Here is a 15,955-nt window from a genome sequence, read left to right on the forward strand (position 1 = left end):
GTAGCACATTCTGTGGTGCACACAGGATTCAGGAAGAGCAGTGTTCAAGCCAACATCCTTCCTAATCACTAACATCCTTCACCACCCAGCAACATTAAGTTGTTTATTCCAATAAACAGGCCTGGATGCACCAGCACCAAATTATAATCAAATGAATATATGCATTGTCTTTCAAAAGGATGCCCTGTTGTTTTGCATTTTTATTTCACATCTGAGGTATTTTATCTTATCCAGAGTGGCTTGCAGTTGCAACAGCAGACTAATCTCTAATAATCCTGCGTATATCACCAACATTACAAGCAGTCAATAGTACAGAGTGCAAGGATCAGGTCAATAGTCACCTGACAATACTCTTTTGACTAGAATAATAAGCATGTAAGAAAAAAAATAGATCACAGTAGAAGGATTTAATGCTTCAATATGACTAAAGCTTTCCCTACTTTGTGTCTGCTTTACAGCGGGGATAAGGATTAATGTGCTTAATGTGCACTGTCCTCTCAGAGTGGGTTATGGCAAGTATTCAAACAGATTGTAACCTGATGGATCAAAATGAGGGGCAGCTTGTCATGGAGGGAAACATGCGCTTATCTAATGTAATAAAGCACTGACAACATTCTGCAACATTGTGTTAACTAACATCAATAACTTGGTGTGCAGGACGGTATGTTCGAAGTGACAGCCTCACTAAAATGCTGCTCACTAAATGTAAATCTAAATAGTTTGAATCTTGACAGTCTTTTTAACTTCAATCAGTATGGCTAACAGTTCTTCCTGATCTTGATGTTTGATCCTTTTATGTCTTAATTGGAAATACACAGAATTTCCAATAAAAGAGAGGGCTCCAAATCCTTTGATATGCATACAAAAAATCTTGCTTTAATGTCAGGTTCTATATCATGTTAAAGTACAGATGCCTCAGTCTGTCTAGCTCACCCTCCCATGGCCCTCTGTTACTCACTGCAGGGGGACATTCCTCAAACCTCAGCCATCTGGCATGCAATAAATCTGCCTGAGAGAGACCTACACTGACTGTACTGCTAAGAACCCTCTGCCCAAACAAGACGTGCATCTGAACACTACCTATTTATCAGTTCTCAGCTTCTCTCTTTTCTACACAAGTGGCCTGAGTGTGCAGCCACGGCCTACCAATCTGTAAAACATCCCACAAGGTGTTTCATGTCTGCCAGAGGCAAAGTGCCATGGAACAAGGTGAGGTGAAGGAGCAACTGTGAAAAGGTGTTAATGGGACAAGAGGAGCTCCACACAGGCAGCTCCTTCCCTTCCTGCCTCCCGGAGGAATGCATGACTCTGACTTTTGACTGTATTGCCTTTCCAGGGTGATAGCTAGCTATCCCATTAAAATAAGGAAAGAAATTATGAGGTCCTGGCAACTTTCCCTCTCTTTGTCTCTGCACCTGGAGTGAAAGTACAGCCACTCCTCAGGAGGAAGGATTCCTTGGAATGACCTGTGCAGCAGTGCAGAACATCAGGGATCACCTGCATGGATCTGTATCTGATTATTTTACATTTTTCTCTGGGCCATATAGAAGCCATATAGAGGATTATAATTGAGAAAAAGAATCAGTTGGCATGCAGGCCAAAGCCAGACGCAGGTGTTCAGCTTATGGAAGATCTGTGAAGCGTTTCAGTACTGCCAGTGCAACAACATGGTATGTCTATATTTGATTTCAAGAGTTATTTAACATATACACTCTAAAATAATGCAAGCCTGTCTAAAAAAAGTAGGCTTCCCATAAAAAGTGCCTTTAAATGTGAGTTAATCAACAACTGTTAAGTCACACGAGCAAACATTAAAGTTACGTTTTCCCATCAGTTATATTTTCTCAGTTCTTTGTTCATACTTCTCTGCTCCTGGGGAAGCCAATATGTATTGGAAACTCTGTTAATGATAAAGTGAAGAGAGTTTAGAAACTGAAGTTGATACTAATCCTTATCCTGCATTGCATTGTTTTTATTTCTATCTGATGAAACACCGCGACTCTATGTCTGAGAGTGGTGTCAGAATGAAAAATATGGACATGCATGCAGTAAAGTCCTAAGGCAAGAATCAAACCCTGGACGCTGCGGTTTTAACCACTCGGCTACCAAGCATTCAACACTCAGCTGTACTACTCTTTCTACTCATTTCTAATCATCTAGTTTCATCATCCAATTCTATGTGACTTTCCGTGAGACTCAATGTTTGAAAAATAAATAACCTGGATAAAGTAATATAGTTTTATAGTGTTGTTGATATATTTAAAAAACAATGACACATATTCAACACTGTTTGAACCAAATCACATCTCACATAAACTGCTTTCAATGACCAAGACAAAACTCTCTTGCTTGCTGTGGAATCTTTTGTATCCACACCCAAACCACGAGCAGGCAAGATGTATCGTGAAAAAAAAATGTATGTATTTTCCAGTGTAGTCTGAGCCAGTATATATCCAGCCAATGGCGCAATACGTCTGGCAGTCATGCAGGGCACAACCACCGAAAGGCTCTGCTCTCTTGTTCTCCGCCAAGCCATAATAACAGCAATAAGGTTTGGGAGGCTCGTTAACCTTAATCTATGAATTACACTGTGGCACCAGGGAGAGGACGAGCGTGTTGTGTTGTGTGTTTTCTACATAGGGGCCTGAATTAAACATTTACCACAGGGGGGGACTCGGGGGCTGCTGCTTTGAAGAGTGGGACTGGTAATTCATGCAGCAGGGCCTCACCTGGGTTAAAGTCACTCAGTTTATTTTCCTCTTGTATTAGCCTCTTCTCCCCCATGTGGTTCAAAATGAATTACTGCACAATAGCTTCCACTTGTGATGAGCCCAGCAAATACACATAACACTGTTTTATACAGATTCAGAAAAACCACACAATACATAGGCTATTTAGGTTTAAACCTAACCGCTAGGTATATTATATATTTATAGACCTATAACCTTTTGTCATACTACAATACGTACCCTGAAAAAATGTATGCCAACATCAGGAGGCATGGACTATAATAAGAAAAATGCCCCTCCAATATACCTGATGGGCTACATAACGAATGTAAACTCAGATTAAACATAATTTGGATCAAGGACTATTTGATTAATTGTTATAGTTCAAGACTATTGGCCATAATCATGTTTCACTGTGGATATGAAAAGTTCTGATCAATTACAGACTTTATTTAGTCAATGTTTAATGTTGGATCTTAAAAGAAAGTAACATTTACAGTTGACCTCTTTGGTGGCAACTTGGGGCAACTAAATGTAATGTTGTGGTAATAGTTACTAATGGTTTTATTAAATCTTTCTGATTTTTTGTGATATTTTATTAAACTTTCGAATTAAATGGTATTAATCACCCGAATATTATTATTGTTTCTCTCCGCTAGTAACCCCTTAGCTAACAAAATATCCAGGCTGAATTGTTCTAATAACGTCAGTGATTAATGTTTCTTAATAAATAACAATGCACTGATGTTTGCCTCTGGTCTCGGGAATGTTTCGCTTGATTTAAATCCGTCAGATTATTGGCAGTGTGAGTGTCTCCACTTTCCCAGGGCAAATAAAACGCATTTTTATGGACGAGGAAATGAAGACTAACTATACAACTCCAAGATTGCTCCAAGTGGGGTCTTGCTTCGTTTTAGAAGTCGGTAACACGAGGTTAACGCCTGTTGCACCATGAGGGGTTTTTCCAAAAAAAGACCGAAAGAGGGTGACACTTCCTTCGTATTGAACTTTGAAGCATACATTCATCACGTACATATACAGGCACTCGACTGTAAACGAGTTTATAGCTGCGGAGGCATTCACAGTGACCACTTCCTGGGAGATATAAGAGGAGAAGAAGCATTCTGGTAAGTAGACTGTCTTTTTAAGTATTTTTCCTAGAAACAAACAAACAGTAGGATATGAGACATTAGGGGAGACAGATTAAGCCTTTTTAAACTGTAAACTAATATGGACTAGAACTGAGCTGCGTCTGAAGATTGAAGTGAAATCTCACAAAATCTACCACTAAAACAAAACGTGCTTTTATTGTTTTGACACACCTTACAGTTTTGTGTTGTGTTGCTAAAAACAATATGGACAAACGGCTTAGTATTAGCAATAATAAGGCCGCCATTTGCCCATCCCTGGTTTAGATAGTTCCCTTTATTCTAAGTTGTCTCAGTGGGTCTCAAACGTTTGATCACAATTGATATAAACAAATATTTCCAAGGCACGCCTTTATAATTATTAGGATAAATAAAACAGGTTTGAAATCATTCCTATATATACTATAGGACAGTAAACCAAAAATATCGTTAGAACTGGAGATATAAAAAATATACATTATAAATAAATGTTAACTGGTAAAATTAAGATATAAATGAACCACAAAAATAAAATAAGTTAGCCTACATTTATTTGTTATTGGCTATGGTAGGTTATTGGTTATGTTCACATACTTATTTGATTATTAAAATGCAAACCGATCTTTTTCATATGGGTGTTTAGAGTTGTAGCCTACCCCCTAGTCTCTAGTAATTGGGTGCTCAAAGTGCACCAGATTGAGGCATTTTACTTTAAAATGTTAAAATCTACCAAGAGCAGACCTCCCTAGAGGATGTGACGTCCACCCCCCAATTGAAACATGTCATAGAATACTAAATACATTTGAAGCCTTCTTATATAAGCGTCCACCATGTCAATACGTTTCTCTTGTCGTAGTGTAGTGGTCTTTTGTAGAGGTTTTTTATTATCAGCTATAAATCTTGCCTAGGGCAGCAAATTAGTCAGAACCGGCCCTGGTGTCATCCCCACAGCATCCCCCATTTGAAACATGTTCCCACAGCTAAGCCTATACTTGTTTCAACACTTCTCCAAAACTAGTTTTAACCAAAACAGTTGGTCTTTATGTTGTATAAGACTTAGTTTTAGCTATATATATTTTATAATTATTAGGATAAATAAAAACAGGTTTGAAATCATTCCTATATATACTATAGGACAGTAAACCAAAAATATCGTTTAGAACTGGAGATATAAAAAATATGCATTATAAATAAATGTTAACTGGTAAAATAAGTTGCAGTTGGTCTTTATTTTGTATAAGACTTAGTTTTAGCTAGGTGTACCAAATAAACTGGCAAGTGTACATTTTCTGACAAAAAAACCCATCAGAATGCTTTACACCTTGTGATCGGACATAACTATAGTGTGTTTTGTTTCCCACAGACGCACAGAGAGATGGCCTTCTCATCTGCAAGAAAAAGTTGCCGTAACAGGGACCTCTGGTCTGGGCTCTTCGGCGGGTAACAGCTCATTCTTCCTCGACTCTGAGTTTCGTTACATCCTGTTCCCAGTTGCATATGGCATCATCTTCATCCTGGCCTCATTGCCAACCTCTACGTGCTGTTCGTCCTGCGATGCCTTCGCCAAGCCAAGGCCATGGGTGAAAATCCTGCATCTACATGACAAACCTGACCATCGCTGATCTCCTTTTCGTCTGTGCACTTCCCTTTTGATTGAATTATTACAGTCGGCATGGTCACTGGGTTTACGCAGACTTCATGTGCCGGCTGACTGGCTCGTTGTTCTTCATCAACACCTACTGCTGCTCCATCCTCTTCCTCGGGGCCGTCAGTGTCACCGATACTGGGCAGTGACCCGGCCTCTGGATGCGGCCTCTTTTGACCACAGACGACGTGGGATCATCGTGTGCGTTGTCATCTGGGCATTGACCATTGCGATGGCTATTCCCTTCCTGGCTTTTCCAGGGACCAAAACGGATGAGAATAACGTCAGTCGCTGTTTCGAGGGGTACCAGAATGAAACAGATTGGCAGAAGAAAACAGTGGCAGTCACTCATTTTGCAATAATTGGAATGTTTTTTGTTGTCTTTTTTCTGATCGTGGTGTGTAATTTTCTTATTGCTCGAGCGCTACTTTCTCAAGGTCCTCCTCAGTCAGAGTTGCGATCAACGGTTATATCGAGAAAGTCCACCATGACCATGTCTGCCTCAACTAAAAGGCCCAGAGGGGTGAAACGGAGAGCTCTGCAGATGTTGTTAGCAGTTGTGGGAGTGTTTGTTCTCAGCTTCCTGCCCCATCATGTAGTTCAAGGATTCTGGACACTTGCAGTCTTGCAGATCCGTGAGGGCTGGGGACACGTAGAGTGGGACCAGAAAACTCTTCAGATGCTCAATGACGCCCATCAGATCACTTTGCTTCTTATGGGCCTCAACTGCATTTTGGATCCTGTAGTCTATTATTTTGCTACAAGAAGGTTTAGAAGGTTCATCATGGCCCATATGAAGAAGATGATAAAGGGAGAGGGCTGCTCTCAGACGACCACTTCACTGATCTCCATGGACAGCAAACATCAGAACCAGAATAGTGAGCAGCAACAGCCCGAAATGGATTGATTAAAAAGTGTTATATATTTTTACGAATATGTAGATATCTCCTACTTGTTTTAAATACTTTCAGGACCTCAATGATTCATGATTTCAAAAACATAGTGTTTTTTTGCACCTCTGGATCAATAAGCAATTTTAAGTTGTATGTATGTTTGGTTGCACACCCTTAAGTATTGAATGTTTTCTCACAAACATTATCTTGACGTTTTATTCACACAGGCTGTGGTCTGAATTTCACAAGTTCTACCGCTCTTCCTGTGTAGAATAAAAATGTGAAAGCAGAAGTTTTGCAAGCAGAAGTACATTCCAATCAATCATGACCCTGAGAATCTGCAGGAGGGCACTTTATCTCTTTAGTCTGTGAAATTAACTGATGTAGCACCAGACATGCTTTTAAATCGTTCAACAGCAAGTTGTTGATCTGTTCTAAAACCAGTAAAGATGCCAAGAATAAATCCCGCTGTGGCTCAGGAGATAAAGGTTGATTCCTGCCACCTACAGTCAACATATTGAAGTGCAATTGACCATCTTCCTGTGATGAAATAGGCAGTGTGTGTAAAGGTTTTTGCTCATGATAAGCAGGTGGCACTATAGCCTCCGCCACCAGTGTGTATATATGATTAGCATAATATCAGTAAAATGTCATGTTGTTGTTGCAGATAAACACACAGTTTACAGTTTTCTTTTACTGTTCATAGACAAGTGAAATCATTGATTGCAAAATAAGAGAACATAAGTAAAGCTTGAGCTACATTTCCCCTCTGGAATTCAATATTGTGACATAATATGTAAAACCTTTGATTCACTGTGACAAAGAAACCCAATGGCTATTATTTTTCACTGATCTTTTGTTCTATTGTGTATTTTATGTAGTGTATGCTAACCTGCTGTTGCTTTTTTACTCAATAAAGAAAATATTATTTTTGTAACATATTTTCTGTATCACGAGGGATTAAAAAAAATTAGATACTCAGTGTCTGTCATATCAATATCTATCCGTTTTGATACACAAAACATTAAAAAAACAACAGTACATGCAGTTTGAGACACATACAAATGAAAGGTTTTATTGAAATCTGCTAAATACAGAGCAAACAAGAGCTTTCTTGTTGATTTGGGAATATTTTAACCAAGCCCGAATTCAGATTGTGGCAAATTATTTTTGTCTAAAAACATTAAATCAAACATTTATGGCAAACCTCATAATTCAGGTTGAAGGGTTTGCTGAGTTTTATTTGCAAATATCCTGTTCCATTGCGTATATCTCCACCTCCCAATGAATGATCATGAAAGACTTGAGTAATCATTCCTAGTCACATTGGTGAGGTCCAGATTACTGTAGTCATTGCCGGTGTAATTCATGTACACATCTCCGCCGCTTTCAGCTGGTGGAAAACCCCCCCTGGGGGGTAGAAACGTGATCAGACTTTAATAAATACAGTCTTCTGAGTCAGCTGTACATGTGAACAAATTGCAAACTGTGGTAACTTACTTTGGAGACTTATCCGTTCCAGGGAAACCTTTAAGGAAACCAAGAACATAAAATCATCCACAGACCATCAGCTTAAAATATGACCCAGCAGGAAATACTTTACGTTTTCTTACCTTTAGCTGCAGTGTTTGAGGTGGTCTTTGTGGCAACAAGTCTTTGAAATCCAAGCCAAAAAAGTATACCAAAGAGGACGATCAAGGCCAGGAGAAAGAAGACAAAGGCAGCAATTCCTAACTTCTCAGCAACTGTTGTAGGTTGGGGAAGCAGAAATGTGGGAGAAAGGCTTTGATTAAAGATAACAGCAAATTATGATTATCAGTTAAAAAGACAACAAAACTTTCTTTCTCCTTGCATGAAAACTTTTCTTGTTTCTGATTCAAATATGCATGCTCGCATATGAACAAGAAATGTAAAACTGAAATTTCATATTTTTGAGATCCTTTTACAAACCAGTTACCTATATACACATCCAGGAAATACAAAACAGCATAGCCTTTATTTTGAGTCGTGCTTCTGTACAACTAGGTCTCAATGTTAACACTTCTTTTTGTATGTAGTTTTGTAGCTTCTAAATGCTCCATATTCACCAACTAGTTGCTAAATGTTAGCAACTAGTTAGCAACAACGTCTTGTTGCTGGCACAGCTGCCCACTGTGGCCAGAAATAGCTATGAGTATGTGAGCGTAAACCAAATCAGCCAATGAGCTGAATTATGCATTTAGGCTTTTAGAGCTGAAAGGTAGAGTCAAAACAGATCATCAACCTGTTGTATGAGTGGAGGTTATAGAGACGGTGTGCAATGAGCTCATTCTGCCAGATACTGTGTTGTTGGCAAAGCATTGGTAACTCCCACTCTGCTCTGGCCTTGTAAGTGTCAAATCCCTTGAGTTTCCCACTTCTTTTTTCCACTGTTTCCAGGACCAATTGACAGAGTCTGGTATGGTGGAAGGGCCACAGTACAGGTGGACTGTACGACCTTCTGTGACTGGGTAGTCTGGTGTGGCCACCAGCTGCAGAGAAGGAAGCTGTCCTAGAGAGGAATACAAGTGAGTTTGACACAGAATGATGGATGATGAAAGGATGAAGGAGCGAGTAAATCAAACAGTTTCTGACAGAATATATTGACATTACGATGTCTTTTTGTTGGTCGGTCCATTAACCACTGAGGTAAAAACTGAAAATACCTAAAGAAATATTGGATGAATTGCTATGAAATTCTGTAAAGACATTCATGTTCCCAGCCCAGAGGATGAGCCCTGATGACTCTTGGCAATCCTATAACCTTTTATATACTGTAGTGCCATCATCAGGTCAACGTATCGATGCCCAATACTGTCCTTTATGACCGACTAGATGCAGGATTAAGGAGATCCTTCTCACACTCATATGTACTTTGTGTTTAGTATTAATGAACACATGTGAAATATCCCCCTTTATTCTGGAAGTACATTTCTTATTACTTTTTCCAATAGAGGATTTTGAGTGACTTACAGTGGGAGCTTTTCTACAGATTTTATCACAATTCTCCTGTTAAGTAAGTACAAAAGATAAGAAAATGTCTGTTTAAAATATCTGGTATTGAAAGTACAAGCCTGTGTTTAAAAAAATTAGGTTAACATGAACGAAGACATCCCAAATAGCTTAAAATGGAGTTACATGTGCTGTTAATGGGAAGTGGAAGCTAAAGATTATGCTTTTGAGAAACTGCAGATTTGATTAATTTCCTTTTCTGGCACAGTGTTATATTCTCAACTGTAATAACAAAGCTTTTTGGATCCGCAATCATTTTGATCCACACTTCTGACTGGTCTTTTCATGATAGGCAATGGCTATAATTAAGTAGGAAACATAATATAGTGACAAAATAATACATTTTGGTGGCCACGACATTAACCTATATCATTGTTGCACAATTCCGGGTACTACTTTGTTTCAGTGTTCAGTAGGTTACCATTGAGCTTAAAATAAAAAAACATGGGAATACAGAATGGATAAAAAACATTTCCAGAAGTAGAAGACGTTTTCAGCTATTGTGCAATAATGTGCATGTTAGCATGTAGCTCAAAACACTCCTCTGTACTGTGCAGCAGTGTACATCCTAACGTGGCTGTTCAACTTTCTTTAAACATTTTTGTTTGATTGGAATATATGTACAAGGCCTACCTTCTGTGGTCATTCTAGGTGTAGACGTTTCCAAGGAAGTCGTTATAGCAGTTGTTGTTGTGGGCCATTCTGTAGTCGTGGATTGTACTGTAAAGACAAAAAGAAGCACAAAAAACTGCTGAGATTATATTTGAAACCTATACCCTGTATTCTATTATTACATTCCTTAATAGGAATGAGCTTACCTGTGCCCTCATAGAAAAATAACAGGAGAAAAAAGGTACGCAGCATGTTGTTTTGAGATAAACTAAAAGCAAATGCTACAATCACTTCAGGCAAACAGGTACAAGAATGAATCAAATGTTATAATTGAAGAACAGGTGAGAATGGAGGAAGTATAAGACCAGGAAACTGAAATAAAGGGAAGTTAGAAGTTCCTTTTACATATATTCAACAAAACAACTGTGCAAAAACAATGAATATCTCTCCCCAATCTGATACACAGGCTATCAGTGTGCACTTCTCCTATCCGTTGTTATTTAAAATATTGGTACTACATTTAAACAATAGACACATGTTGCATAGGAAGCAGAAAGAAAAACTTAAAAAGGACACGCAAAACTATTAATACATAAAAAACGTTTCATGTATTGTCACAATCAGGGTAAAATAACCGCCCAAATCTTTGCTTTATGACCAAGAACCTGCGAAATCAAACACATTCCAATGAGACTCATCTGTACTAACTGATGCTCCGGAAACACATTTTCCATACATTTTTCCATAGTTATTGTCATGTTACTTGCTCTTCTACTGCTTCGTAAAGCATGACACAGGTCATATTAAATCTTCAGTTTAAGATAATAAATGACTTTATGGCTGTTTTGTTTTTGGTATTTTGGTATTTCGACAAAAAGTAGAGGCCTGTTTTCAGCAAAGTTTGTGGCGGCTGTAGACATAAACTAAGACTAAATTGATGTTACATGTTCAACTTGAGGGTGAGAAGATTATAAAGATGATTCTGTTGAGAAAACACAAAGCTTTAATTTCATCACAATTACATTTTGGGTTTGTTCATGTTAAATTCAGAATAAAAATCCTTCCTATCCACACTTTTGACTCTCTTTTTTCCCTCTATGGCAATGGCTGGCGAGGTATATGCCACAAATGACTAGAAAACATAATTTGAATGGGTGCCCTTGATATTATCCTATATAATTGTTACATAATTAAGGGGACTACTTTGTTTTTACCTCATCAGTAGGCTACCATTGAGCATATTGTTTAAAGATAAGGTTAAAATGGGAACACAAAAACGTTTCCAGAACCAAGAGGCCCTTCCCCCTAATACATATTTGTAGGTAAGAATGCTCAAAACACTGATGTGTACTGTACATGACATTAGGGTTATGGAGCTATAAGCATGGCTGTTCAACTTGCTTTCCATAATTGTATTTTGTTGGAATAACTGTACAAGGCCTACCCTCTGTGGTCATTCGAGTAGAAGTTTCCAAGGAAGTCATTGTAGGCAGTGGTATCTGCACTCTAAAAACAAATGCCTTGGCTCAACAAAGAAAATCAACGCAACAGTTTGCTTCGATGTTTATTGAGTTAAGACAACTTCTAATGAAATTGTCTTAAAGCAACAAAGTTATTTGAGTTAGGGGAGAAGGCTTTTCCTCTACAATCAGAGGTGTTTTTAATGACCACTTACTTAATAATTGGTAGCATAAACACAAGTTTTGAAGTTGATTACTCAAAAGATTAAGTTGCTCCAACTTGTTTTACCGTATGATTTAAAAGGAATTTTAAGTTGTATGTACTTAATTACCATCATTGTGAACACACGTTTTTAAGTTGACAACCATTTATAAATTAAGTTGCTCCAAATATATTGTATTCAAGTTTTTTTTTCTTAGCTTTTTCATATTTTTGCCTTTAAAGAAAGAAATGTATTGATTCCACAACAAAAATATTAGGCAATTCACTTTTTATTTTGAACTGCAGTTGTTTATTTCAACACATGAGTTTCAATCAGGAGAGAATTCATTTAGTTTGAACATTTATTGACACATGCCATATGATAAGGTGCATGAACACCTGAAATCACAGCTGACTGCAGGAGAGAGGAGAACCATTTTATAGTTTGGCTGCAGCACGTTGATTGGCTGCTGGAGAATGAGGTGAAATGTAATAGGTTAAAGAGAACGCCTGTGATGAGCTGATTATATGCAGCTGCGGAGTGAATGTATATACACCCAGTCTTCCTGAAAGAACTTGCGCTGAGCTTCATTTAAATCTTGAAAAAAAAGATAAATAACACAAATTTAAATTTCCCCACAAATAATAAATAAACACATTAGCCATATTACCATGGGACATGGGGACACAGCAAATAAATGCTGCCATCACAACAAAGTTAGAGGCCTTTGCATATTTAAAACCAGTGCCAAATATGTAAAATCTGTAAAGTTTTTGTAAAACTACAGAAGCTCCGATTCTCCGGCCCATCTCACGCTCCATTGTTCCCTCACTCGAGAACAAGACCCCGAGATACTTGAACTCCTTCACTTGGGGTAAGGACTCATTCCCTACTTGGAGTGGACCGTCCATCGGTTTCCTGCTGAGAACCATGGCCTCAGATTTGGAGGTGCTGATCCTCATCCCAGCCGCTTCACACTCAGTTGCGAACCGATCCAGTGAGTGCTGAAGGTCGCAGACCGATGAAGCCATTAGAACCACATCATCTGCAAAAAGCAGTGGTGCAATCCTTAGTCCACCGAACTGCAGACCCCCTCCCCCACGACTACGCCTAGAAATCCGATCCATGTATATTACAAACAGGATTGGTGACAAAGCGCAGCCCTGGCGGAGGCCAACCCTCACCGGAAATGGGTCCGACTTACTGCCGAGGACACAGCTCTCGCTTTGGGAGTACAGAGATTGGATGGCCCTGAGTAAAGACCCCCTCACCCCATACTCCCGCAGCACCTCCCACAGTAACTCCCTGGGAACTCGGGGAGGCTGAGTAGTGTGATGCCTCTGTGATGCCTCTGTAATTGGCACACACCCTCTGATCCCCCTTTTTAAAAAGGGGAACCACCACCCCGGTCTGCCACTCCTTCGGTACTGTTTCCGACTTTCACGCAACGTTGATGAGACGTGTCAACCATGACAGTCCCTCAACACCCAGAGCCTTCAGCATTTCCGGGCGGATCTCATCCACCCCCGGGGCTTTGCCACTGTGGAGTCGTTTGACGACCTCAGTGACCTCCCCCCGGGAGATTGGTGTTGATCCCCCGTCATACTCCAGCTCTGCCTCTAACATAGAGGGCGGAGTTGTCGGGTTCAGGAGTTCCTCAAAGTGTTCCTTCCAACGCCCTAACACTCCATCAGTTGAGGTCAACAACGTCCCATCCTTACTGTACACAGCTTGGATGGTTCCCTGCTTCCCCCTCCTGAGGTGTCGGACAGTTTTCCAGAACAACTTTGGTGCCGCCCGAAAGTCCTTCTCCATGTCTTCTCCGAACTTCTCCCACACTCGCTGCTTTGCCTCGGCCACGGATGAGGCTGCTGCCCTTCGGGCCTGTCGGTACCTTGCAACTGCCTCGGGAGTCCCCCGGGATAACAAATCCCTGAAGGCCTCCTTCTTCAGTCGGACGGCTTCCCTGACCACCGGTGTTCACCAGGAGGTTCGAGGGTTACCGCCCCTTGAGGCACCTAGGACCTTGAGACCACAGCTCCCCGCCGGGGCTTCGGCAATAGAGGCTTTGAACACCGACCACTCTGGTTCAATGTCCCCAACCTCCACAGGAATGCCCGAAAAGCTCCGGCGGAGGTGCGAGTTGAAGGCCTCCTGAACTTGGGCCTCCTCCAGACATTCCCAGTTCACCCGAACTACACGTTTGGGCTTACCAGGTCTATCCAGAGGCTTCCCCCGCCACTCGACCCAACTCACCACCAGATGGTGATCAGTTGACAACTCCGCCCCTCTCTTTACCTGAGTGTCCAAAACATACGGCCTCAGGTCCGATGATACGATAACGAAATCGATCATGGACCTTCTGCCTAGGGTGCTCTGGTACCACGTACACTTATGAGCATCCATAATTACATTTTTATGTAAAAATCGCAGAGCAAAAGTTAGCTGCTAATGGTAGCCACCAGAGTGGCTGCTGCTTCCGGTCTTGGCTATGCGGCAGTCCAGCGCAGTCTAACACACACACATTACCAAATAAGGAGTGAGTGACGCGTAGCCAAAACCGGAAGCTGCATACACTCTGGTGGCTACCATTAGCAGCTAACTGTTGTGCTCCGATTTTTACATAAAAATGGAATTATGGATTATAAACAATTGCTTCAAAGCCACAGATACATTATCAACCTATGGATCAACCGATTCAGCTGCGTTTTTTCTCGTTTTAATGCCATTGAACACGTCTTTTGATCAGATTGACAGCTACGGTGAGACGATCTCCCGTAAAAGCTCCGTAAAAGGTACGTGTTGTGATGTCTGTGTTTGCTTCCCCTGTTGTGAGATCGGATCGCTTAGATACTATACTTAAATAATCTGTGGAGTCTCAGCTTTAATCGGATATATTGTATGTGCAGTTTCGATAAGTAATAAGGGTATCTTTATTTTGAATTCTGTGCTAAAGTGCGTTAGCATTTAAAAAAAAAAAAAAATGAATAAAACTGCACGTCCCTGCGGTGTGAATATCGCGCATATCGCGGTTATCGCCATGACACGGTATATCGTTCAGCCCTACTTCATAGTCCCCCACTGTACAGACAAAACACCATCAAGGGCCTGTTGTTGCCCTAGCACCCTGGCAATAAGGGAAGCAGTCACACGCTTTGACCTCAGGACAGCTCCAAAGTTGCTGGCAGTCAACCTTCCTTTCCTGAACAAATGCCAGTTTGGGTTGGTTTGCTGACCAGTGGTAGCCACCTGAATTGCCCTCTGTTGCTCCTCAGACAATGCCATGCTTGCCACAATTGCCTCAGGTCCCTGATGCCCAACAGATTTGAGAATTTCAGGAACAGTAAGTGTTTCCAAGCTGTAGTGTTCCTCTTCTGGCTCGGGGGAGAGAAGCCAAGATATTCCTGAGAACCTGCCCCCGAGTCTGTCCCTCAGCCAGTCACGATCTTCGGAGGTGGGCTCTCTTGTCAGCGGGTTGAATGAGTTATTGGTTGGAGGAAATAGCTCCTCCACTGAATGCGTACGTTTAGCTGCCTTTGGCTTCTTCCACTGACAGGGGGTGTCAGTGCAGCTGAAATTGTGGATGGCAAAGATGGCTAATGCAGCCGCATGACTGCATTTCCATTCTCCACGTGGGCATTCACATTCTGTGGAGAGAATTCCCTCTTCTCCTGTAGATACCTGTGGTGGTGTTGAGATTGTTTTATTATTTAAAATATATTTACTGTTACGGTGTATGTTGGAAGCAGGACCCAAATGCAGATATAAACTGAAAACTCCTTTATTTCAAGGCTAGGGCTAGGGATATAAACAAAGACAAAACAGAACACTCACCGACGAACTAGTCATGACACAAGACGAACCGACATTGAACACTGGGAGACAGGGGAATTTAAACACAGGGTAACTAGACACAGGTGGGAACAATCAAGGGCCACCAGGGTGGGTGGAGGGGGTCAGGAGGACGGGTCCGGGCCGACAACCCAGGAGCACCGCGGAGGACCCGGAAGGGATCTCGGGCGGACGGCCCGGAGGCAAGGTAGAAGCCGAGAAGGGGGACTCGGGCGGACGGCCCGGGGGCAAGACAGAGTCCAAGGTGGGGGTTATGGAGGGGCGAAGGCCACCGCGGACGGGAAAGTCAGGGGGCCGGGCTCGAGGGCGAAGGCCGTGACTCTCAGGGGCCCGGGATCGAGGGTGAAGGCCGTGGCTCTCAGGGGGCCGTGATTGAGGGTGAAGACCGGACAGCTCCGGAGGCC

The 15,955-nt window shown here is 41.3% G+C and overlaps 1 protein-coding gene and 1 pseudogene across 1 annotated transcript; one reads left to right on the plus strand and one right to left on the minus strand.

Annotated features, from left to right (window-relative positions):
• Nucleotides 1–7,367, plus strand: part of LOC117468004 (platelet-activating factor receptor-like) — a 32,700-nt pseudogene extending 25,333 nt beyond the window's left edge.
• Nucleotides 7,368–7,542: 175 nt separating this feature from the next.
• Nucleotides 7,543–10,322, minus strand: LOC139432899 (uncharacterized). Its single transcript, XM_071201646.1, has 6 exons — nt 10,243–10,322; nt 10,058–10,144; nt 8,658–8,924; nt 8,008–8,139; nt 7,895–7,922; nt 7,543–7,804 (listed from the first exon to the last, which is right to left on the minus strand). The coding sequence occupies exons 1-6, from the start codon at nt 10,286–10,288 to the stop codon at nt 7,687–7,689; spliced, it is 678 nt and encodes a 225-aa protein (XP_071057747.1). The 5' UTR covers nt 10,289–10,322; the 3' UTR covers nt 7,543–7,686.
• Nucleotides 10,323–15,955: the final 5,633 nt, after the last annotated feature.

Source organism: Pseudochaenichthys georgianus, chromosome 22, assembly GCF_902827115.2.
Source record: "Pseudochaenichthys georgianus chromosome 22, fPseGeo1.2, whole genome shotgun sequence".
NCBI classification, from domain to species: Eukaryota; Metazoa; Chordata; class Actinopteri; order Perciformes; family Channichthyidae; genus Pseudochaenichthys; species Pseudochaenichthys georgianus.